At 39.6% G+C, this 13,561-nt stretch overlaps 3 protein-coding genes across 10 annotated transcripts in view; 1 reads left to right on the plus strand and 2 right to left on the minus strand.

Moving 5' to 3' along the window:
• ARHGEF33 (Rho guanine nucleotide exchange factor 33) overlaps positions 1-926 on the minus strand; it is an 85,603-nt gene extending 84,677 nt beyond the window's left edge. For all 4 annotated transcript variants that reach the window (XM_077843527.1, XM_077843529.1, XM_077843530.1 and 1 more), the window contains exon 1: positions 798-926. The gene's annotated coding sequence lies outside the window, so the exon portion shown is untranslated. The remainder of the gene's footprint in view (positions 1-797) is intronic.
• A 3,005-nt stretch (positions 927-3,931) lies between these two features.
• Positions 3,932-11,822, minus strand: MORN2 (MORN repeat containing 2). The gene is made up of 6 exons (XM_077916002.1): positions 11,429-11,822; positions 11,214-11,345; positions 8,451-8,501; positions 7,787-7,893; positions 6,798-6,934; positions 3,932-4,163 (listed from the first exon to the last, which is right to left on the minus strand). Exons 1-6 carry the CDS (start codon positions 11,820-11,822, stop codon positions 4,061-4,063), a joined length of 924 nt encoding a protein of 307 aa, XP_077772128.1. The 3' UTR covers positions 3,932-4,060.
• The window catches only part of DHX57 (DExH-box helicase 57), a 63,510-nt gene continuing 61,268 nt past the window's right edge, over positions 11,320-13,561 (plus strand). For 3 of the 5 annotated variants that reach the window (XR_013349403.1, XM_077843545.1, XM_077843549.1), the window contains exon 1: positions 11,320-11,441. The gene's annotated coding sequence lies outside the window, so the exon portion shown is untranslated. Of the gene's footprint in view, positions 11,442-11,860; positions 12,161-13,561 lie in introns of those variants that run through there. The other 2 variants (XM_077843546.1, XM_077843547.1) reach the window with 1 other exon arrangement.

Consider the following 13,561-nt stretch of genomic DNA (forward strand, 5'->3'; position numbering starts at 1 on the left):
TCTGATCATTTATGTTAAATCCTTCAGAAGTGATTGCAATGAAATGGTTATGCCATTTCCAGCAATAGGATTTTTTTATTGAAAGGCGCTATTTAAAAAGACGAAATGGTAATAAAAAGACGTAATTCTACATTTTTAGAATACTAGTTTCAGCATATAAAAGCCCGTTAATTCCAATACTAATTATAATGGAATGCTAGTCTTGCTTAAGTAAAGAATAGAAAGCTTTCAAGTGAAGCCCAATTCTTCTTATCGTGTTCCCAAACCCCACAAAGAGTTTAGAATTAAGTTTCACTAATGTCCCTGTGTAATTAATCAGCACACATTATTCGGTACATAGCAGAGTGAACTCTGATAGAATCCTCTGTCCCTTTTCTGTGTCACAAAAGACATTCCTAATCTTTTTTATCCTTTATTCTTAATCCCAAAGAGGCATATACATGTTGGGTTTATCAGTCTTGTAAATCGAGAATCCTGTCATCTTTAAGATTACTCTCAAAATGTAACTCTGCTTCAAATTAATACATAAATATCCCACACTCTTCAGTCCCCAAACACTTCATTAGTTGACAACTTGCAAAGGCAGATTATGGTATAATTTAAAAATTAAGCAAGAAAATAAATGAATGTTTTACAAATTGTTATAACTTTTAAATAGTTACTTCTTTTAAATGGCTACCTTAAATTAATGTCAGCGTGGCTTGAAGCTGAATTAGTAAGGATATATGGGATTCCTTCCTTTATGAAAATATTTCGCCTCTCAACATCTTTCAAAGCTTATAAAAGCACACACTTACCCCATGTTGCTTGCTGTGGTTATATCATCCTCAGATCAAGGCTTATCTGGAGTCTAAATTAATTTAAAGGTTATTAAAAAAAAAAAAAAAGCAGGGGAGGTTTGACTTCCCCGGAAACGAGACTGTCATATGCTAACTAGGCTTTTAAATGAGGAAAACTAGTGTCTCTTCTAATTACATAAGCTTCAGGTCAAATTCTAGCATCAACTAATCAACTGAACTGCATTTACTTTCAAGGAGTAAAAGAAAGAAAACTGTTTAAATGAAATGACTTTGTTATCTTAGAAAACTGGAAATTTGAGCATTAAAAAGTTATTCCTCTATCAATAAAAAGTTAAAGATTTTAAAAGCAAAATATTTATCTTGTTACCTTAAATACTTTTAAAGGAAAATATTGGGAAAAATTAGGTTTGCAATAAAACAGATATTTTTCTATATTTTCCAGAAATTTTGAAATTGAATTATATGTCCTGGTCCCTGAAAACATCCCCCTCTTACTTTATCTTAATTTGTATAAATTCCAGTATAATAATAATATTTAATTGTAAAACATACCAATTAATGCTAAACAACAAATCCAAAAGTGTCTAATTTTAAAAATGTATCTTTGAACTGTTAAAAATGGGGTCTTTTGAAATTAAATACATAATATATGATTATGGAAAACTAACAAAAATATCATTTTTATTTATATTTTAAAGACATCTCAATCCAGATTTATAGTAGTACAAGAAATTTTTAAGAATTTAGCAATGATATATTGAGAAGTACAAATTTCCGCAAGATTTTGAATGAAGAAATATGATATGGAAGTTACTGTTTACAGCACTTTTTGTCATTTTCAGAAAAACAATTTCAGCAAACTCAGGTCTTTATTATAATTTTTAATATGTAGCTGTCATATACTCTTCTGGCCATTTTAAAACTGTGTTATCTAGAACGTGAAGAAGCTTCTTTGGCATAGAATACATGAGGACACAAAACATTGAAATATACTTTTTAAAAAATTGAAATATAATTCACATACCAAACATAACATTTGCCCTTTTATTGTGAATAATTCAGTGATTTTAGTATTCACAAAGGTTGTATAACCATCACCACTAATTCTAAAATATTTCCATCACCCCCAAAAAGAAACCCCATGCCTCCCAGTTCCTTCCTCCCATGGCAACCACTGATCTACTTCCTGTCTCTATGGATTTGCCTATTCTGGGCGTTTCACATAAGGGCTGTAAATGTGTGGCCTTTTGCAATTGGCTTCTTTCACTTAGCATAATGTTTTCAAGGTTCATTCATGTTGTAGCATGTGTCAGTACTTCATTCCTTTTTATGGCTGAAAATAATCCTTTATATGGATATACCACATTTTTTTATACATTCAACAGTTGATGGATATTTGGGTTGTTTCCAATATTGAACTGTTATGAATAATGCTGCCATGAATATTCCTATACAGGTCATTTGGGGGACATAGTTAGGAATTTCTGGGTCATATGGTAACTCTATGCCTAACTTTTTGAAAAACTTTTCCATAGCAGCTGTACCATCTTATATTCGCAGCAGAAATGTTGGCAGTTTCCAATTTCTCCCTATCATTGCCAATCTTTGTTATTGTATTTTTTAATATAGCCAGCTGAGTGATTGTGAAGTGCTATCTTACTATAGCACTGTATTACTATATTACTTCTTTCCTAAAGAGTAATGATTTCATTTGCTTATTAGACATTTGCATATCTTCTTTGAAGACATGTCTATTCAAATCCTTTGGGAAGCCTGGGTGGCTCAGTGGTTTGGTGCCTGCCTTCAGACCAGGGCATGATCCTGGAGACTGGGGATCGAGTCCCATGTCAGGCTTCCTGTGTGGAGCCTACTTTTCCCTCTGCCTGTGTCTTTGCCTCTCTCTCTGTGTGTCTCTTATGAATAAATAAATAAAATCTTTTAAAAACCCGACTAAACAAAAAACAAATCCTTTGCCCATTTTTAAATTGGGTTATATTTTTATTTTATTTATATATATTTACATATGAGTTCTTTATATACTCTGGAATCTAAACCTGCATCAGATAGAAGACTTTCTTCCCATTCTGTGGATTCTTTTCAATTCCTTGGTAGTTCCCTTTAACATAGAGATTTTTTTTTTTTTTTTTGAGATATGCTTTTTAAAGATGACAAAACTCAGGCACAGGATTGGAAATTGACTTTGCCAAGATTTAGATAGTTCTGCTGTGTTTATTAAAATGAATCACAGGGCAGCCCCAATGGCCCATAGGTTTGGCACCTCCTTTAGCCTGGGGTATGATCCTGGAGATCCAGGATTGAGTTCCACGTCGGCCTCCCTGCATCGAGCCTGCTTCTCCCTCTGCCTGTCTCTGCCTCTCTCTCTGTGTGTCTGTCATGAATAAATAAATAAAATCTTAAAAAAAAAAAAAAAAAAAGAATCACATAATTTATTTTATTTAAAAAAAAAAGATTTATTTTATTTTTCTAAAATATTTTATTTATTGGGATCCCTGGGTGGCGCAGCGGTTTGGCGCCTGCCTTTGGCCCAGGGTGCGATCCTGGAGACCCGGGATCGAATCCCAAATCGGGCTCCTGGTGCATGGAGCCTGCTTCTCCCTCTGCCTGTGTCTCTCTCTGCCTCTCTCTCTCTCTCCGTGTGACTATCATGAATAAATAAATTTAAAAAGAAAAAAATTAAAAAAAAATATTTTATTTATTTATTCATGAGAGACACAGAGACAGGGAGAGGCAGAGACATAGGCAGAGGGAGAAGCAGGCTCCATGCATGGAGCCTGATGTGGGACTTGATCCCGGGACTCCAGGATCACACCCTGGACCAAAGGCAGGTGCCAAACCGCTGAGCCACCCAGGGATCCCCCAGATTTGTTTATTTTAGAGAGAAAGAGAGAGTGTGCATGTAAGCAGGGGGAGAGCCAGAGGGAGGGGGAGAATCTATCTTAAGGAGGCTCCACACCCAGTGCAGAGCTTGACACAGGGCTTGATCTCATGACCCTGAGATTATGATCTGAGCCAAAATCAAGAATTGGATGCTCAACTGGCTGAGCCACCCAGCCATCCCCACATAATTTATTTTAAACTAATTATAAGATAATGAAAATAAAGTTCAAAAAGACGTTGAATGGTGGTTTTATTGGCAAAATTATGATACAGAGGTAGTGTATGAAGTTATTTCAGATAACTAAGTTTTCTTTATAACTAAAAGCTTCAGTTACCACATTAAAACTTTAATGCAGAATATACTACATGTGGAGCTTTAGTTTCAGGCCTGGAGCAGCAGTGAAATGAAAGTTACCACACCATTCTAGTCCTTGGATATCAGTATATTGTCCTTCACCTTCCACCCTGCAATAGTAAAAAATAAATTTGTTCATTAGCCAAGAATTTACAGTCTAGGTATAAGATTGTCTAGCATATTATACTCTATGCCTGAAGAATTATATCTTCCCACTTTCAAACTTTGATTTAAAATTCAGCATCCAGGGATCCCTGGGTGGCGCGGCGGTTTGGCGCCTGCCTTTGGCCCAGGGCGCGATCCTGGAGACCTGGGATCGAGTCCCATGTCCGGCTCCCGGCGCATGGAGCCTGCTTCTCCTTCTGCCTGTGTCTCTGCCTCTCTCTCTCTCTGTGACTATCATTAAAAAAAAAAAAAAAAAATTAAAAATTAAAATTCAGCATCCAGGGATCCCTGGGTGGCTCAGCGGTTTAGCGCCTGCCTTTGGCCCAGGGGGCGCGATCCTGGAGTCCCGGGATGGAGTCCCACGTTGGGCTCCCGGCACGGAGCCTGCTTCTCCCTCCTCCTGTGTCTCTGCCTATCTCTCTCTCTCTCTCTCTCTCTCTCTGTGTCTATCATAAATAAGTATATAAATAAATAAATAAATCTTAAAAAAAAAAAAGAAAAAAGAAATAAAATTCAGCATCCTCGGGCAACCCAGGTGGCTCAGCGGTTTGGCGCTGCCTTCGGCCCAGGGCCTGATCCTGGAGACCCAGGGTCGAGTCCCACGTCGGCTCCCTTGCTCCCTTGCATGGAGCCTGCTTCTCCCTCTGCCTGTGTCTCTGCCTCTCTCTCTCTCTGATGAATAAATAAATAAAATCTTAAAAAAATAATAAAAAAATAAATAAAATTCAGCATCCTAAAAATAAAATAAAATAAATTAAATTAAAATAATAAAATAAAATTCAGCATCCTGCTTTCATATCCTACCAAAACCATTACTATCCCAAACAAACCTTGTTATTTTTTTTAATTTATTTTTATTGGTGTTCAATTTACCAACATACAGAATAACCCCCAGTGCCTGTCACCCAATCACTCCCAACCCCCCCTCCCCTTCCACCACCCCTAGTTCGTTTCCCAGAGTTAGCAGTCTTTACCTTCTGTCTCCCTTTCTGATATTTCCCACACATTTCTTCTCCCTTCCCTTATATTCCCTTTCACTATTATTTATATTCCCCACATGAATGAGAACATATAATGTTTGTCCTTCTCAGACTGACTTACTTCACTCAGCATAATACCCTCCAGCAAACCTTGTTATTATACAAATTTTGGTGTCCAAGATTTTTGGATCTCATACACTAAGTTTATACAAAACTTAAACAATCAGTTAAAAAATGAAAAATTCATATTAGTTCATTCATTTATTCAACAAATATTTATTGACTATCAACTATGTGTGAGGTGCTGTATTCTATGTGGAGGGTTTTCTTGGACTCTTGGAAGTAGTGAAAATGTACTTCACATATACAAATAGACTTTAATACCATGGGTTAGAATTTTTCCCTTCATTAACATCAGTGGAAAAAGTTTGTGTTATCAGCACAGACTTGGAATAAAAAAAGGTGAATACTTTTCTACTCTCCTCAAAATGTATTTATATCAACAACTTCATAACAATTAGTCTGCATTTTCAATTCTGGAAATAATAAAGATATTTATAAATAAACATGAATCTCTGGATGACATGGCATAATATTCAGTGTGAAGATTAAGCTATAAAAGTGTGCTTTTGTTTCATTTCACTTTTATTTTTCCTTCAAGCATAAGTTCAGAAAGGTAACAATGGGTACATTTCTATAATCCGAAGACTAATTTTGCTTACATTTTAAAAATTATCTTAGTAAAAATACATACATATATCAGGTAAAATCCAATAAACAGTTATGAATTATCTCCCAAGGCTTCTTTTTTAAAAGTTTATCAGGATGGGGTGCCTGAGTGGCTCAGCTGTTTAAGCATCCAACTCTTGGTTTCGACTCAGGTCATGGTCTCAAGGCTGTGAGATGAAACCCTATATCAGGCTCCATGCTGGGTGTGGAGTCTGCTTAAGATTCTCTTGCTTCCTCTCCCTCTCCCCCATCTCCCTCGCTCCCTCTTTAAAAAAAAAAAAAAAAAAGTTTATCTGGATATTTTAAGTGAAAGTAATTTTTGGCCTAAATTTTCTCAATAATTCTGACTATTTTCCATTTTCAAGTTGACTTCAAAAGGTTCTATAGTAATACGAAAGGTAAGAGGAAATAAATGAAAAGTCTAATAGATTACTACCAAGAATATTTTCTTTTGGAGGCTCATGATGGTCTTAGCCTCTCATGACATTTCCCCCCTCAAATAATCCAACAATTCTTTTTTTTTTTTTTTTTTTTAATAGAGAGAGAGGGAGAGGGGCAGAGTGAGGGGCAGAGAGAGAGAGACAGAGAGAATTTTAAGCAGCTTCCACGCCCAGCTTGGAGGTCAATGCAGGGCTCGATCTCACAACTCAGTTCATGACCTGAGCTGAAATCAAGAGTCAGACACTTAACTCACCGAGCCACCCAGGTGCTTCTAATCCAGTAATTCTTAATAAATATATTATAAATATATTTTAATGAAATATATTACAAAAGAATATTTAGCATTTTAGTATTAACTAAATATAATATTTAAGCAAATATGCCTGGAAAGAATCTTTTATAACTACGATGACTTTATTTTAAGCCTACCTATTTTCATTGAAGTTTCCGGTATACTTTGCCCCAGTTGGAAATGTATATGTCCCCAGTCCATGAAACATATTGTCCTTAAAGTGTCCTTCATACACTGCTCCCGAAAAATGCTCAAGTCTTCCAAAACCATTCATCTGTTTATAACAAAGGAAATGATCTCAGTAACTAACATTCAGTTACCTAGAATACTTAAAAAATGTACATAAATAGGTCTATCATCCACTTGGTTATTATTTAATCTATCATTGTATCATCCTTTATTTCCACAAAAATAAAATAAGACATTTACCATTTATCATTGTCCTTCAAATGCATCTCTCTCTGAAGCCCACCAAGTCAAATGTTCCTGATCTGGAGCATCTGAATATCTAGGGGGTCCATGATGATGATAATAGAGTCCTCAAGATATCGTGAATATGTCAAAGATCTTAAAGGACAACCAGTTTAATTAGCCCAGGAAACAGTACAAATTAGTTATGAGCAACAAAAATTTGTATTCAGGCAGACCCGGGTATATATCTGGTTTCATTACTCCCTGGGCAAGAAACCTGAGCCTGATTTCCCTCATTTTTAAAATAGGAGCATTAATTTTTACCTATGTCATGAGGTTGCTATGAGGATTAGATGAGTAAATTATGTAATGAGTTTAACTACTAAGTGAATAGGAGATGAGAAAGATAATAATAAAGATGACAGGGAGCCTCTATGGCTTGCTCAGAGGAGCATGAGACTCTTGATCTCAGGGTGGTGGGTGGTGGGAGGTTGTGAGTTTGAGCCTCACTTTGGGTGTAGAGATTACTTAAATAAATAAAACTTTAAAAAAAGATGATAAACCTTTTATGACTTTAGTATCACTCCTATGTCCATATCAGTTATTTTTATTGTATAGTCTACTCATATGTGTTTTTCATTAATGGTGAAATGCCAGGAATCATTTAAGCAATAGGTTTACTTATCCACTGTCAATATTACAATAACAACAATACCTTGTCATCTTTCCAGCTTCCTGTGTAGACAATCCCATTAGGAGTGGTATGAATACCTATTCCATTTCTCTCAAAGATTCCAGAAGATGTTCTTGTACAGTCACCATCTAAATAAGAGATAAATATATTATAACTCATTATGAATGGGAACCTTGTTTGACTAGGTGATAAAGTATGTTCGGGCCTAATCACAACTGCACCCCTATGGGTCTCTTTGGCTCTCTAGCACTGAAACTAATGTGACCAGAGATAAGGAGCTCTATGGACTTAAAAGGTCTTGGGGTTTGTTGTTGTTGTTGTTTTAAATTTATGTATGTATATAAGTAATCTCTACATCCTTCATGGGTCTTGAACTCATGACCCTGAGATCAAGAGTTGTATGCTCTTCTGACTGAGCAAGACAGGTGCCCCTTAGTCCTGTAACCATTAAAACATACCAGCCAGGAAGACTGACAGATCCCATATATAGGTTTCAAGGCATACTGCCTAGACTTAACATTAGAGTTTAAATTTAAAATCTGTCCATCTATTAGTATTTCTGTGTCATTTTATTTAATGGAATATTCCAATAGTAGTTTTACAAAATTTACAGTCTCTTTTTCTTTTACTCTTAAGCTATTTAATGTAAATCGAGATAGAAAAAGTAATTGAAATATGTGCTTACCATACTTGTCTCCATTTGGAAATATGAAGTTTATCTTATACACTTCAGCAGCTGTTTTAAAAGAGTTAAGAAAAGTCACGTAAACTTAAATATTTTTATGTTAGAAGACCAAATGTGCTTTAAGGGCTAACCAAACTGACTCACTTCATATGATCATAAACGTATCATGATTTTTTTTAAAGAGTTTATTTATTTATTCATGAGAAACACAGAGAGAGAGAAGGAGAGAGAAAGAGGCAGAGACACAGGCAGAGGGAGAAGCAGGCTCCATGCAGGGAGCCCGACGTGGGACTCGATCCTAGGTCTTCAGGATCAGGCCCTGAGCTGAATGCGGTACTAAACCGCTGAGCCACCTGGGCTGCTCACGTATCATGATTACTTGGCATTTCCATCATCTAGTGTAGGGTCTTGAGGAAATTAATAATTTTGTCTAGATGATCTATTTTTATTTATTTATTATAATAGCTTTATTAATGTATAATTCACATACCATAAAACTTACCCTTTAAAAGTATACAATTTAATGTTTTTTAGCATATTCAGAGGTATGAAACTATCATTACAATCTAATTTTAGAATGTTAACAGTTAGTCTCCATTCCCCTAATTTCTACTCCCATCTCTTCTCTATCCCCAGCCACACCTCAACTCCACGGCAGCCCCTGGCAACCACTAATCTACTTCCTATCCCTATGGATTTGCCTATTTTGGCCATTACATATAAATGGAGTCACACAGTATGTGGTCCTTTATGATTGGCTTCTTTTACTTAGCATGTTTCTTTTTTTTTTTTTTTACTTAGCATGTTTTTAAGGTTCATCCATGTCATGTAGCAGTACTTCATCTCTTTTTACCAAATAACAGTCCACTGTACAGCAATAACAGTTTGTTTATCCATTTATCAATTGGTGGACAGTGGGGTTGTCTATCCAGTTTGGGCTGTTATGAAGATCTTTGCTATAGACATTCATGTATAAGTTTTTGTGTGGATATACGTTTCTATTTCTCTTGGGTAGCTTCTATGACCTGTTGATACCCTCACAGAGGTAAAGTGGAGTGAGGAATTGGCACAAGGAGGGAATAGAAAATAAAGAAAGATAGTATATGATAGTGGGGAGAGGTAGGGGTGAGGCTGTCTAAACAGAATGAGATTGGAATGGAGACGAGATCAAAAGAAAGGACTGAGGGGAATCTATGCCTCAAAGCCCTGGGACATTTAGCGGACTAAATCATTAGAAGTTATTTTTTTTCCAATAGCAAAGAACACATAAATATGGAGAAGATAAGTAAATTCTAACTTCTGGGACCATAGAGTCTACCAGAATGTTACTCAAAGTGTGGCTCGTGCATCAGAATTACCTAGGATGCTTGCAAGTTCCTATATTACTGAATCAGAATCTCTGCGGGTGGGACAAGAGAACTAAATTTTTATTTAAAAATTAATTTAGGGGCAGCCCCTATGGCTCAGCGGTTTAGCGCCGGCAATCGGCCTGGGGCCTGATCCTGGAGAACTGGGATCGAGTCCCGTGTCGGGCTCTCTGCATGGAGCCTACCTGCTTCTCTCTCTCTCTCTCTCTGTCTCTAATAAATAAATAAAATCTTTAAAAAAATAAAAAATATAAAAATTAATTTAGGTGCCAATTGAAAAAGACCGGAGGCTCATCCCCTTTGAGGAAACATAACACAATAGGTAGAAGACCTCAGAATACTGTAACATCCTCAGAGAGGAAGGGAGGGTATAGTATCCTTGAGACAGGTTATGAAAAAGAACCAATTAGCAATCTAGGAAATGAATAACATAATTGGTGTAATGACTGAATAGCATAATGGATACAACGGAAAAGTAAATTGGTGAACTGGGATACGAAGTTGCAATTTTTTCCCAGAAAAAAAGCACAAAGAAAAAGACAGGTATCACCTGAGCAAAGCCTTTCTTATCTCCCCTCACCCTAGACTCATCTAGGCGTCTCCACACACTTAGAACCCTGTTAAAACAACGCTTTTGTGCTGGAATCCCCAATCACAATACCCAGCTCGCCCAGGTCAGGGATCAGGGATTAGTCAAATCTTTTTTTTCTCACTCTAGTGTCCAGTTTAGTACTTAGTGGTAGGTGCTTAGTACTTGTTCGTAGGAACTGAATGTCTAGTGAATGAATGGCACTTGGGAAGCAGGCATTAAGTGCTTACCAAGCAGTGCTTTATCATACAAAAAAAAACTGTTTTTTTTTTTTTAAGATTTTATTTATTTATTCATGAAAGACACAGAGAGAGAGGCAGAGACAGAAGCAGGCACCATGCAGAGAGCCCGACGTGGGACTCGATCCCAGGTCTCCAGGATCACACCCTGGGCTGAAGGCAGCGCTAAACTGCTGAGCCACCCAAGGATTCCCAAAAAAAACCTGTTTTCAAATGCCCTTAAATTGCTCCACATTTGAAACTTTGTAATGTTAGAGCGAGGGAGAACCTAAGAGATGTGGAGACCATCTGGCACCACAGAGGAAACTGAAACCCAGAGATGATGGCACTTGACTAAGATTTCACAACAGCCAGTCGATGGCCGAATCAGAGGTAGAATCCAGGTGTTCTGATCCCCAGGCCAGGCGGGTTCTCCGTGTGCCCCACGCCATGCCCAGTGTAGACGATCAGGAAGTAAGTCACAGCCACACCGGAGCCACCAGGGGCCACGCTGCGGCGTAAGGGGAGTTCTCCTTAGGGCAGCCCTGTGCCCTTCCGCGCTCGGGGCATTGGGAGGAGGGGCACTCACTCGACAGAGGTGTGTGGCAGAGATTTTCTTGACTCCGCGATTCCTCCGGGGCCGCCAGCTCTACCGCAATGAGGGAACCAAGTGCTAAGTGGGTGCGGAGCGCGCCCTGGTTGCCGGGGCGACGAGGCACCTCTCACCCGGAAGTGAATATGCGAGGGGCCGAAGCGGAGCCAATCAGAAGACAGCAGGTTGTGCTGCCGCAGAAGGGCCGCGGCGGAGCCGCTCCAGGTGAGGTCGCGGTGGGTGGCGAAGCCCTGGCGGGACCCCTCGCCTGTGGGCGCTGCCTCCGACCGCCGCCCCGGGAAGCAGGCTGCGAGCCCACCACGGCCTCCCGTTCCGCGGACCAGGGATGTGTGCCGCCGTGGTTGTCGGTGTGCGGAGCCGTCCCCCGCCTCCCTCCCCGGGGTGGTCGGGGTGTGAGGAGCGTCCGGCCGGGTGGATCCAGGCAGGCCGCCCGGGGCCGGTGGGTCTGCACCAGCAGGATCCCGGGTTGTCCGCGTCCCGGCTGGAGGGGTAAAGAGTTGCATTGGAGAGGCTCGGGTTTCCTTTCTTGTCCCTGGTCATCTGGGTCTGAGTGTTTGCTGGCAGAAAGGTACCAGGTGTGGGCATCTGCGGGGAGCTGGCTCTACGGGGCCAGAGGTTTGCTGGGAAGGGAGTGGGTGTGATCGGTTTTAAGTATCCCGTTTGGTGATTCTGAGCCTGGGGGCCTGTTTTGGGTGTGAAACAAAGGATCCTCTTTGAGCCCAACTTAGGTCCCTGTGTCCACGGTGAAGAAAAAGTAGTTGGAATCTTCCCAGGCTAAATGGAATAAAATAGTAGATTTATCCGTGTAGATGATACAACCCAATTCCCATTCCCTCGAGAGCATCTGGAGTGAGTCGTATTGGATACAGCCAGCAAGTCTTCCTTCAACATTTTGAGAGCAGATCGCAGATCAGGTTGTGAAGGTGACTTTTTTTTTTTTTTTTTTTTTTTTGGATGGGTGTGAGACAGGTTGTTGATCGTTGTTAGCCAAGCTGGCTGGGGCTTGCTCTGGTTGGCTACCCACTCTTTAAAAGTCAGAGCGCGGTAACTTCTTGCTTTTTTCCTAATGTATTTTACTTACACAAACTTACCTGGTCTGGGTGTTTTTTGAGCCGAAGTTCTGATCTTTCTGTCTGATTTGTATATCCTTTCCCTTTTTCTGAGTTCTAGAAATAATAAGTAATTATTGATGCACAACTTTACAGAATTCAGTTTGTCCTATTTTTTTGACCTCTTGTTACGCTTTTAATGACCCTACATTTTTGTGAGTATATATATATATACATATAAGCACCACTGTTTTTACAGAAGAATTTGTGGTAGTTGGGCTTCTTAGGATATTCTTATCTAAGAGATCTGGAGTCAGGAAACTTGCAATGAAGGGATTTAAATTTTTTTTTTTATTTAATCATGAGACACAGAGAGAGAGAGAGAGAGGCAGAGACACAGGCAGGGAAGAAACCGGCTCTTTATAGCAGGCTGGTCCCTGGGATCCTGCTGGTCCAGACTCACCGGCCCCGGTCAGCCTGCCTGGATCCCACCTGGCCTATGCAGGACTAGATCCCAGATCCCAGAATCACAACCCAAGCCAAAGGCAGCCGCCCAAACACTGAGCCACCCAGGTATTACGGGATTTTAAATTTGGATTGGAAAAGTGTATTAATCATTTTTTATTTTCCATATTTTATTATATTTTGACACCTTAGGGGCCTGGCTCGCCAAGAAACTGCCCTTGCCAGGGATAGTTAACGGACCTTGACCTGTGAACATGCTTTTCATATGCAGACCGACCCCCAACGACCTACCTGCTTTAAGTAATTTTTGCCCACCAAGCCAATTTTTCCCTACCCCCAAATCAACCCAGGGTCAGGTCACAGGCAACCAGGACAGCCCCTATGCCCCAAGTCTGCTGGAATTATTTTAACTGGCCAATCCTAAACTGTTTATTCTGCCTGCCTTTCCTGTGGAAACCCTAAGAAGGACTATGGCTTTGCCTTCCCCTGGCTCCTTTGTGCCTCCTGACACTTGGTGCTTCCTCCTGTGGCCTGGCCTGGCGTGGCGTGATGTACTTCTCTCCTTTCTGGCCAAACGGGGAATAACGTTACACTTTTCTTTTGGTGACATTGACCTCTTCTTGTCACTTTTATAAATTAAGTCCCAGGCACAAATCAAAAGAAGTCTGGTTTATCACTGAACTTTGCATTGACGATACAAGGTACATGTTGATGGTGAGGAGGAGGAGATACCGTAGAAAGAATTTTGGCTGGGACACCCAAGTGGCTCAGGGCGTGGAGTCCCAGGATTGAGTCCCGCATTGGGCTCCC

Source organism: Canis aureus, chromosome 12, assembly GCF_053574225.1.
Source record: "Canis aureus isolate CA01 chromosome 12, VMU_Caureus_v.1.0, whole genome shotgun sequence".
NCBI lineage: Eukaryota > Metazoa > Chordata > Mammalia > Carnivora > Canidae > Canis > Canis aureus.

What these genes read in the sequence shown, in the direction of transcription:
- MORN2 (XM_077916002.1), bottom strand. Translation starts at nt 11,822, where the DNA reads ATGCCCACACCTGGTACCTTTCTGCCAGCAAACACTCAGACCCAGATG. An exon ending in ACCTCACCTGGAGCGGCTCC is followed by an intron (nt 11,346 to 11,428) that starts GCCGCGGCCCTT and finishes CTTCCGGGTGAG; the next exon opens with AGGTGCCTCGTCGCCCCGGC. An exon ending in TCCAAATGGAGACAAGTATG is followed by an intron (nt 7,894 to 8,450) that starts GTAAGCACATAT and finishes TCTCTTATTTAG; the next exon opens with ATGGTGACTGTACAAGAACA.